This window comes from Natator depressus, chromosome 26 (assembly GCF_965152275.1).
Source record: "Natator depressus isolate rNatDep1 chromosome 26, rNatDep2.hap1, whole genome shotgun sequence".
NCBI lineage: Eukaryota > Metazoa > Chordata > Testudines > Cheloniidae > Natator > Natator depressus.
Window position 1 is genome coordinate 14959011 of NC_134259.1, and position 11069 is coordinate 14970079.

Consider the following 11069-nt stretch of genomic DNA (forward strand, 5'->3'; position numbering starts at 1 on the left):
GTAGGGAAGAGAGACTTGATAGAGGGCTCTTTATGGCTGCCTCCAAGGGGCCCATCCTCTTAGCCCCCAGTGTGTGGAGCTCTTACAGAAACGTTGTCAGGTACTGGGGAAGGTGCTCAGCATGGTAATGTCCATTCAGGTCAGACCTGGAAATTGACATCGTAAATGGTCAGTGTGGGAATAATCATCTCCCTTCTCCTGTCCGGTCTGGCAGTTATGTAACAGGATGTATGGGGCAGCAGACAGGGTGGAAAATCCTCACACTCCTGCCAGGGGCATGTATTGGTTCTAACCCCATCAGTGGAAGGGCTCCTGAGTGTAGAATTTTAGCATTTTCCATTCAAAAATACATATTTTAGAGGGAAAGTTGTTTTATTTCAAAGCTTTGGATGGAGGGGGAAAACTTTCCTCTCATCTCTATTACAGAACAAAGCCCTAAATTGGAATTTGGCCCTGGGATTTTTGCTCAGGACTCCATTCTGTGCTTCAGAGTAACAGCCGTGTTAGTCTGTATTTGCAAAAAGAAAAGGAGGACTTGTGGCACCTTTAGAGACTAACCAATTTATTTGAGCATAAGCTTTCATGAGCTACAGCTCACTTCATCGGATGCATACTGTGGAAAATACAGAAGATGTTTTTATACGCACAAATCATGAAAAAATGGGTGTTTATCACTACAAAAGGTTTTCTCTCCCCCCACCCCACTCTCCTGCTGGTAATAGCTTATGTAAAGTGATCACTCTCCTTACAGTGTGTATGATAATGAAGGTGGGCTATTTCCAGCACAAATCCAGGTTTTCTCTCACCCCCCCCCCACACACACACACTTCATTACCACGCACTGAGGGAACTGGTTGGGGGAACAAACAACCCCAACAATGCAGACACCATTTCCCTAGTGTTTATTGTACCCATTAAAAAAATCTCAGCAAACTTAATCCGTGTTCAGCTGGCAGCAGCCAGCCTCAGTGCCAGCACAGCCACTGCATCCGCCCAGCTGGTCTCCCTGACATGTGCTGCTGACCTGTGGCAAAATTTTTGTCAGACAAAAAGTTAGAGCCCTGACGTTCCATGGGGTACAGGAATGAGAAGACAGCCCCGTTTGTTACCCTGGGGGAGGGAGCCCCTAGGGCTGAGCTAAGCTACGGGCTGGGTGTGAGGTTGTGCTCTAGCTAAGGGTGTTCATCCCTATTTCCTTTGCTGCAAGGCCAAGGCCCTTGGGCCTTTGATGGCTCAAACCCCACGCAGGACCGGGGGCTGGCACTGTTAACGCTCATGCTGGGTGTGCGGCGGGGGCCACACTTCAGTGCTCCAGGTCTGAGGCTGTGTTCTGAGTTATGTAGCAAACGGGGGGAGGGGTGACGTGCCCCCCATGGGCTCTGAGTGACTCCAGCACCAGAACCGCACCCCACTGCCTTTCTAAGGGTGCCGCAGGCAGCTGTAGTTCCCAGAGCCAGACACTAGAGGGCGGTAACCACATTGCTCTAAGCGGCCGTGACACCTGTGCGGGTGAAGGTGCAAGGACTGGGTGCTCTGGCCTGGCCTCTGGCTGCTCCCTCCCTCGGTGTGCTGCCGGGGGGGTGGGCCAGCCCAGCTGCTCCACGGGCACCGACCTGCAATGGCCATGGGTGACCAGGGGGCAGCTGAGCTCGGCGTTGGCTGGGCCACCACAACCACCAGTCCCCCCTGTGGTGTGGTGTGGGGTTCTCGCGGGGGGGGAGTCTTGTGGCCTGCAGCCTGAAGGGCTCGCGCGGCGCACTGGGTGACCACACCCTGCCCTCCCCTCCAGGCGGGAGTCAGCCAAAAGCCAGAATAAGGGGGCACCTGTCTTCGGCTGCCAGCCTGCCACAGCCAGAGTGACCCTGAACCCAAGGGAGGGGGTGTCTGTTGGGTTTAAGGGGAGCTCTGTCGTGTTTTCACCTTAGGCTGGGGCTTGCTTAGGAAGAGCTGGGGCATAACTCAAGGGGGGCCCATAACGCTGTGTATAGCCCGCAGAGAAGACCCTGCAGGCTGGCTGGGGAATTCAGCTGGCAGGAAAGGGGGCAGCCTGGAAATGCCTCTGTTGGGAGAGGTGGGTCTCCAGTCCCCTCAGGGAGGTGGCAGGTTGGGAGCTGGTAGCCGGATATGGGGGCAGATGCCCTGAATTGTAGAAGCCCCCTGTCCCTTCATCCCCACTGCTATCCTGCCTCGCCCCACAGTTCTGTGGGGCAAATGTTTCTTTCTTTTAGGAGTGTGCCCCCTGCTCCTGCCCTGATTGGTTCCTCCCACCCCCTTTCCCATCTACACTCCTGTGCCCAGGGGATACAGCCCCAGCAGGACCCCCCTCACAGCCTGCTCTGAGCACCTAAGTCCTCTGAGCTCGGGGGGTGGGGGGAGCTGCCCTGCCCGTCCTGATACCAACATTTCACAGCCTCTGCCTGGTGGGCTCTGCCCCTGCAGGCCCCAGGCCCACTCAACACCAGTTGAACGTGCGCCCCGCCAGGCTGAAGAAGTGCTCGTTGTGGGCGCTGAAGTAGGTGCAGAGCTGCTCCAGCAGCAGCTTGGCGATGGGCGGGTGGGGCCGCCCCTTGGACTCGTCCAGGCAGCGCTGGCAGGCCCCGGCCTGCAGGCAGTAGAAGCCCTTGGTCTGGTTGAAGTAGAAGTTGTCGGGGCCCAGCCGGGGCACCAGGCCCAGGAACTGCTCCACGCGGCGCAGCTCGGCCAGGGGCTCGCGGATCAGGCCGCCACCGTCCACCACGTGGATGTGGGCTGGGAGGAAGGCGGCCAGCCAGCGGGCCAGGTGCAGGGCGTAGAGGCTGCGCTGGATGGGCTTGTAGCGGGTGTCGAGGCCCCGGTCCCCCCGCACCAGGAGCTGCTCCAGGGGAGGGTAGGGCTTGCAGCGCGCCTGGCGGTTGTGCAGGATCTGGGTGTAGTCCGACACCAGCCGCTCCACCGGGTCCCGCACAATGAGCAGCAACCGCACGCCAGGGGCCAGGGCGCGGACGCGGGCGGGGACCCAGGGGGAGGAGAAGTAGCCTGGGGTCTTCTCCACGGTGAGCTGGCCAGGCCGTGAGAGGGGCATCTGCTGGCGGTACCAGCCCAGCCCCCGGCGGTAGTTCTCCTCCCGGTTGAAGAAGTGCACCTCGGAGCGGGCAGCGGCCACCTGGGGGTGCAGCGCCAGCATCTCCAGCAGGGCTCGTGTGCCCCCCTTCCGCACCCCGATGATGATCCCCTGGGGCAGGCGGCGCTGCAGGCTGCTGGCCTGGGACCCGGATGTGTTTCCCAGCCATGGAGCAGCCTGCGCCCAGGACTCCAGCATCCCCTGCTCCAGGCGGGCCCCCCCAGCCTCTGCCAGCAGGAGCAGCCAGCTGGCCCACCAGCAGGCCATGGCTGCCCTTGCCCAGGGAAGATGAGTACAAGTAGCCTGGGCTCTTGGCAGGAGCTGGGGGTCTCACAGCCAAGCCCCTTCCATGGCCAGGGTTAACTGCAGGGGCTCCCTTCCCTTGCCCCCAGCGGGGTCCTGCCCTGCTGCTGGCTGGCAGAGCCCCTTCCCTGGCACTGTCTCCGCTCAGAGGGGCAGCGGGGCGCTACGGCCCCCGTGCATCTTGCAGGATTCCAGCCCCGCTCCACTTCCCGGGGCAGCTCCGGTGCTGGGACCCTCGTTCGATTAACCGGCTCCTCAACGCCTGGCGCAGCCCCCTGCGGGAGGAAGGGGAGAAATGGGGCATCAGTAGGACTCACAGGGCTCCCTCTGATCCCCGGCACAAAGTGACCCAGCCGGAGCAGCCCGGGGATGGATCGGGACTGACCTGCATGAAATAACAGCCCCTGGGGCAGGCATCTCCTGGCACGTAGTGCCCAGTTGGGCATCAGGGCCCCCGCAGAGTGCATGCGCACTCCCCCCGCCATGCTGACAGTCCCCCTCCCCAGGTCCATTCTCAACCCCCCACCTCATCAGCCATGTACCTGCAACAGGCCCAGCCCCCCCCCCCCCCCCCGACCCAGAGCAGCTCCTCCACGCTGGGTTTAAAGACCCCAAGGTCCAGACTCCCCCATTTACACCAGTTTAAACCTGCAAGTGACCCCTGCCCCTGCTGCAGAGGCAGGTGACCCTCCCCCCCCGCCAATCTGCCCAGGGCTTGGGGGGTGGTTCTTCCCGACCGGTGTGCAGCGATCAGCCCCCCCGACACAAACACCCCCCACGTGCCCACACAGGCGCGGCCAGCCCCGCCCCACAGGAGCTGCTGCTCCGGCTGAGCGGGGCACGAGGGAGCCCCCCGGCAACGCACGTCCCCCGCCTGACGCCCTGACTGAGCCCCCGGGAGCCCCGCTGGCGTCAGCGAGCGTCGAGCCCCGTGTCCCGGCCCCCGGGGGCGGGTGTGTCGCCGTGGACACCGCGCGGGGGGGTTCCGCGCGCCCCCGCCGGGAGGGGCCGGATCTGCAGCTGGGGCGGGGCTGCTGAGACCCAGCAAACTCATCTCTCGGCGGCGCCCCCCCGGCCAACAAGGGGGGCAGATTCCGGCCTCTCCCCGGGCCGGGCCCAAGTGTCTGCCCGGCTGCGGGAAACCGAGGCAGGAGGGGCCGCTCCCAGCGCCCCAGTGCTGCGGGGGAGGGGCCCCGCTGCCGGGCCAGCTCTGGGGTGGGGGCGCCGGGCGGGGGGGGGGCACAGACAGACCCGGCACCCCCGCCCCCACGCTGACGGACAGGACAGAGCCAATGTGATCCCCCCAGCTCCTGGGGGCTGGGAGCCAGGACTCCTGGTTTCTCTCCCTGGAGTTAAGGAAATGTGGGGTCTTGGATGGGTCTCCCCTCTCTCAGCTTCCCCTCTGGGGCTAGTGACACCCGCCCCGGAGGGGCTGGAGCAGGGCCGGGGTCACTCCCAGCTCCTGGCACGGCAGGGCCTGCCCGTCTCTCTGGGGGACGCTGTTTGGCTCGGTGACGTGTTTTGCTCTAATGAGGCGGAGCCCCCCGGGGACGATCCCCACTTCCTGACGGATGCTAATTAGAGGGGAGCCGGGGGGGCGGGCAGCGCAGGCTGTCACCGCGGTCACGGGAGGGTGTTTAAAGGGACAAAAGCCTCAATATGGGGGTGGGGGTGATTGAGCCCCAGCCCCCGGGGGCCCCCTGTGTGGCTGCAGCGCCCCTCTGCCCAGGGCCCCAGGAATCCAGCCACGGGCCAAGCTCCCAGCTGACCGCCGAGGAGGGGAGAGAGGCATTGGGAGAGGGGCATCAGGGCTTAATTTGTGCCATGGCTTGTCTGGGCTGAGCCTGGGCCCCCTGGCTCCCCCAGTTATGAATGAACTGCTCGAGCCCCAGCACCCCTCCTCGGGGGGCACCGCGCACAGGGGGCAGATTCAGCGCCTGCAGGGCACCCAGTGCCAATGCCCCGGGTGGCATCATACCAGGGACCCAGCCCGGGACAGCACCGTGCTAAGGACCCGGCCCCCATCTCCTTCCCCGCATGCCATTGTACCGGGGACCCAACCCCCCCCCCCCAGTCCTGGCACCTGTACCGGGGCCTGCCCTTCCCCCCGCCAGTGACACAGACCTGGGCACACAGGAGTGAGAAACACTCCTGCTCCGGGCCCCCTAGCCCGGCGCCCCTCCTTGCCTGCCCCACCTGGCGAGATGCGACCCAGGGAGCTGGCAGGTCCCTCGCCAGTGCAGGCGGCGGAGTCTCCGGCAGGGCTGGGAGCCAGGCCCCCCGGAACGAGTGGAAATGGGTTACAACGCCGCCTCCCACCGGCGCCCAGCTCTGAGGAGCCCCTGACTCAGCCTGCCCCCTCCCCCCACATCCATGTCCCCTCCCCGCCCCACACCCCTCATCACTCGCCCCCCTGCCCTAGTTCCCGAGCTGGTTGCCACCCGGGAGCGCGCCCTGCTGGGGGGGACGGGGGGTGTCGGGGTTCCCCCTGGGTCGGCAGGTCCCCGGGATGCCCCGGCGCCGCCCTTGGGACCCACCACCTGAGAACACGTGTTCGGGTCCAGCAGCCCGTGTCCGCACGGGCCGCTCACGCTGCGGCGCCCCCCGCTTCCGTCTCCACCCCCCGCCTTCCAGCCCTGCCTCAGTTTCCCCAGCTGCCCTGGACGTCTCTCGCTCCGTCCGAGCAGGATCCCAGCCCAAGGGAGGCGGCAGCTTTGAACCGGACCAGGGCTACTCCCGGAGCCGGGCTGAGGGCGGGATCCGGCAGGCCGGGGGCTGCAACTCACGGGCTGGTCCGGGAGCGAAGCGACACCGCCGATCCGACCCTTGGGAGGGACCCGCCGCTGGGCCCCGGTCCGGCTCGGCTCGGCTCGTTCCGTCCGCGGGGCGGCTCCTGCAGCCCGGGAGTCAGCGCGGCTCCAGGGTGCCGGGGCCAGCGGCTTTGTAACCTGCCGGCCCCCCCGGCCCCGCCCCCGACCGCCCCTGCCCCGCCCCCTCTGGTTGTGCCCGGCCCCAGGCCACACAGAGCCCCACGTGCCCGACTCCCCATCAGGGGCTCTGGCTCCGAGCCCCTCGCCAGCAGGAAAAGCTTCGAGCCGCGTCCCCCTCGCAGGGTGGGGCCAGGCAGCCGCACCATGACACAGAGCGGGGGGGGCGGGGGGGGAGGAACTTACCCCCAAGCCCACAGCAAGTCAGAGCTGGGGATGGAACCCCGGCGTCCTGGCTCCCAGCCCCCGCTCCCCTCCCAGAGCTGGCGATAGAACCCAGGCGTCCTGGCTCCCAGCCTCCGCTCCCCTCCCAGAGCTGGGGTTAGAACCCAGGCGTCCTGGCTTCCAGCCCCCGCTCCTCTCCCGGAGCTGGGGATGGAACCCAGGCGTCCTGGCTCCCAGTTCTGCGCTGTAACCATAAGTCTTTAATGCAGGGAATGTGAAGTGCAGGCCGAGGGCCAGAGGGTACCACCCCCTGCACCCACGTGTGGTCCCTCCTCTGGTGTGTGTGGGGCAGGGAGGGGGGGCGAGCTGGGCCAGGTAGCCATTGGCCCCACTCCCTGGCCTCAGCATTGCACATGGGCCCAAAGAGCCAGGCTCTGGGCTGGGTATCCACCCCGCCCGCCCACTGCCACCCTGAGAGCTGGGCTTGCCCAGCCCATCCTACCCACCCGCCAAAGCGGGACACCTGCCCTTTAAATGGGCCAGTTCTTCCCAGCCCCCCCACAGGTGTGTGTGTGACACAATTACACAGATTCCGTAGCTCAAGTTCACCCAGAGTTCACAATCCACTGACCTCCCCCTCGCCCTCCCAGGGGGGCAGCAGGTGCTAAATCATTAAGGGAGACTTCAAAAATTAATGTCTGGCAGAGAGAATCTCTGCAGTGCCCCTCCCCGACTTTCCCTCCCTCCCTTTGCAGCCTGCTGCCTCCCCCCTTCTCCCCTCCCCAGATCCTGCCCATTTGGGGGGCTGCCCCCGAGTTGCAGCTCAGGCCCTTGGCTCTGCATGAGGTGGGGCCCCCAGTGCCGGGCACTGCCCCGAGGAGCCCACAGCCTAAACAAAGAGGAGAAACTGAGGTACAGCGAGACTAAGGGGCTCAGCGACCGCTCAGCTCTCTTGATTCCAGCGCTGGACCCACAAGCCTTCTGCCCCCAAGCCCGCTTTCTTCCCCACCTGCCCGTTTCTCTGCTGCTCTCCTGCAGCAGGCCTCAGGCCCAGGTCCCCTGCAGCAGGCCTGGCATCAGCCCTTCACGCGTCCGCCCTGCCTGAGCCAATGGCTCGTGGGAGCTTGGCACACGGGTCCACTTCCTGGGAGCAGCAGTGACGGGAAACCCAGCCCCCCACACAGGGATACACTCAGAGAGCAGGGCCCCCTCCGAGGGGCACCGTCTTTGGGGGCAGAGGTTGGCAGCCACCCTGACACAAGCAGAGAATCATCCACAGCCCCCAAGCCCCATGGACCCGTATTCACTCCCCCGGCGCCATCCAGGGCTGAAAGGGGCAGCGGGGAGCTGTCGGTCCCCCCAGGGTACAGGCAGGCAGGGGGCAGCGTGCACAGCCCCACGCCAGCTGAGCTCTGTCCAGAGCCAGACAATTGTCCCATCTCCCCATCCCAGCACTGCCCTCTTGCTCGCCCGAGTTGGGAAGCAGCCAGTAGGAGCCCAGCCCAGCTGCAGGAGACCCCGAGCAGGGCAGGCGGCCAGGGTAGGGTGTCAGGCTCTGGGCCTGCCTGTGGCTCAGCTTGCTGGGGCCTGGGGACGAGTCTCTTTGACCCCCTCTAGGGCTGGAGCCGCCAGCACTTCCCAGCCGCTCAGTCATGCAGAGAGTTTGGGTTGAATCCCCCCAAAACCATCCAGGGACCTCACTCAGAGGGTTACTGACCCCAAGGCCAGGGCGGTGCTAGCCCCCCTCACCCTGGCAGTGAGGCCGCTGTCGTCCCCAGTGTCCCCACAGCCCCTCCCGCGGGGGCCATACTGTGAGCCCCATTGCACAGAGGGGACCTAGGGCCAGAGCCTGAAACAGGAGCTGGGCTTGGTGGCAGACCAGGGCCATGCAGGGATGTGACCCAGGCCTGCCAAGCTGCAGCTAGTGGCATCGCCCCAGGCCTCGCCGCCTCTGGGAGCAGGGACAGGCCCACAATGGTGCCGAGGGGCATCTGCCATTGGCAGTCACAACCCCATGCCCAGCTGGCACCTAACCCTGCAGGCGTCACCTCTCCGCTGGTCGGCATGTGCAAAGAAGCCTGAATCCGAGGGCTGCTGGGAGCCTGGGCACCCCCTGACATGGGGCTCCCACAGCAGGTGGCCCCCATGGGGGCCACCCCTGTAGGCACCCCAGGAGCAGGCCTCAGCCCTGCAGCCTGGCCTCACATCCACAGGGGCAAGCAAGTGCTGGGGCCCGGGGCCCCTCCCAGCCTGGCCCGGGGCCCCTCCCAGCCTGGCCCAACTACCCACTGATTATTTACACGAAGCAGAACAGTGCCAGCAGGAGCAGCTGAGCTCCCCACCCCCGCAGAGCCCATGGCCCGGGAATCGGGCACTCACAGGCCACGTGGGTTCAAGTCCTTGCCCCAGATCAGGGCCTCGAACCCAGCTGACGTCTCAGGAGATGCCCTGGCCACCGAGCTGTTGGCTACCACGTGGTGCGTCGCTCGCGCCGGCTGAGAACTCTGGGCAGAGACGGGCACCGCTCTCAGCCTGGCATCAGATGCCTGGAGACCCGGGCCAGCAGGAGCTAAAAACCTGCAAGGGGCAGGGCCTAGGCCCCCCTCCTCAGCATTTCACTCCCGGACGGCTTAGGCAGCTGGGGTTCTGGCTTGGGTGCCAGCTCTCCCCACGCACGGGGTGGGCAGCCTGGACACCCAGCTCAGGGGTCCCCTGGGTGCCAGCACCTCTAGGAGTTAGGCACACCAGTGCCTGAGTCCAGGGGCGAGTGCCCACCCCAGGTGCCCAGCCCTTGCCTAAGGACTTGGGGCCCACGCCCATCAACAGCAGGACCCCGGGGGGTGAGGGGGTTGGGTTTCTATTAATTCAGCCTATGGGGCAGGAAGGGGGCTGAGGCTGCCCATGGGGAGGGGGGCTGGGTGTCCTGAGCCCCCCTCTCCCACAAGGGAAACTCCCTGATGTGGCCCTGCTCGGCGGATCATTGCCCAAGCAGGGAAGGCTGGCCTGAGGCCCAGGCACTATGTGGGCCCAGCGTGGGGAGCTGGCCTGGCACAGAGGGGGTAGGGCCCTGTGCGGACGGAAGCGAGAGCCATGGGGGCCCAGCACCAGGGTCTCACCCCATCCATTGCTGCTTGGCCAGGGTGTCTCCCGCCCCACTGATCGCCCCTCTGCTAGCTACAGCCTTGCCCAGTGAGCCCAGCCCCTCCCTGCAATCACCCCCTGGCCCCGCTGCCCTCTGAGTGCGCCCTGCCGGGCCGCCCCAGCTCACTGCTGCGCTCCTGGTGCTGCCCGGGCCCCGTACCCCCCACGGCTGGAGGAGACGCTAATGGAAACGGACCAGGAGCCGCCTGGGACCCCCCCACCGCATCAATAATGCAGGGGAGCAGCTTCCAGGCCGGCTCACAGGTGACGCTTTTCACACTTCGTTATCTGCCATTTCCGCCCGACTGGCCGCAGAGGGTGGCGCGGGGGGGAGGATGGGCAGCCAGCTGCTTACCCAGCCACCATGCTGCCACAGGGGCTGAGCCCCTCCCCCACCTCGGCAGGGTCAGGGAAACTGAGGCACAAGTGGATAGCACTGATTGCCAAAGCCACCAGGGGTGTGATGCCAGTGCCATTCATAGACATGGTGCCCCATGTCTTGGGAGCTCCAGGCCAAGGGACTTGCCCACGGCCACTGCCTCTGCGATAGAACCTGGGCCACAGACAGCAGGTCAGGAGTCAAGACCTCAGCTCTGTTCCTGGCCTGTAGGTGGTTGTGGGCATCACTGCCCCCTCATGCCTCAGTTTCTCCATCTGTCCACTGGGGCTCTGATCCGCCCGTGGTCTCTCCAGCCCGGGAGCTCCTTGGGGCAGGGCACATCTCTGTGCAGGGCTGGTCACCACGGGGCCCTGGTCTGGGGCAGCCCCTCCAGGGCTACTGGGACAACAAGAGTGGGGACTGGGAACTGACCAGGAGCCAGGCTGTCCCTCCTCCCAGCACCCACAGCTTGGGCCCCTCCCCCCTGCCCTGGCCTGGCCCACTCCCTTGCACAGCTGGGGCCAAGGCCCAGTGACCCAGGAGGCTGTCAGAGGCCCCAAGGGGGCACAGGGCTATGGACAGATGTGCAATCCCACCCCTGGACCCCAGTTCCACCAAGGGTGGGGACAGAAGCCCCCATCTGTATGCCCAGCCCATAGCCACCTCTCAGGGCTGGAACCCAGGAGTCCTGGCTCCCACCCAGCTCCTCACACCCTGAAGACAGCCGGGGATCGTGTGGTCGCGCCCTCACCCGCAGCACAGTGAAGGCCCTGGGGACCTGGCAATGGTCCCCCCCCATGCAGAGCAGCGGTGGCAGGAGGTGCTGAACCCTGACTGACCCCAGTGGGGGCCCTAGGGGGCAGACAGCCCCCCCAGCCAAAAGGTCTGGGTTTGATGGGGCGGGGGGCAGCTTGTGGTGGGGTCATGGTGGGAACCACCATGAAATATTCATAGCCCCGCTGCATGCCTGGCACAGAGCCCAGCCAGCTGGGCC

At 65.5% G+C, this 11069-nt stretch overlaps 1 protein-coding gene across 2 annotated transcripts; it reads right to left on the minus strand.

Moving 5' to 3' along the window:
- Window positions 1-710: 710 nt before the first annotated feature.
- LOC141978124 (heparan sulfate glucosamine 3-O-sulfotransferase 1-like) lies at window positions 711-6328 on the minus strand. 2 transcript variants are annotated; one of them, XM_074939980.1, is made up of 2 exons: window positions 6190-6328; window positions 711-3678 (listed from the first exon to the last, which is right to left on the minus strand). In XM_074939980.1, the coding sequence occupies exon 2, from the start codon at window positions 3365-3367 to the stop codon at window positions 2453-2455; it is 915 nt and encodes a 304-aa protein (XP_074796081.1). In that variant the 5' UTR covers window positions 3368-3678; window positions 6190-6328; the 3' UTR covers window positions 711-2452. The 2 variants fall into 2 exon arrangements, with proteins under 2 accessions (XP_074796081.1, XP_074796082.1); XM_074939981.1 differs by lacking the exon at window positions 6190-6328 and adding an exon at window positions 5600-5720.
- Window positions 6329-11069: the final 4741 nt, after the last annotated feature.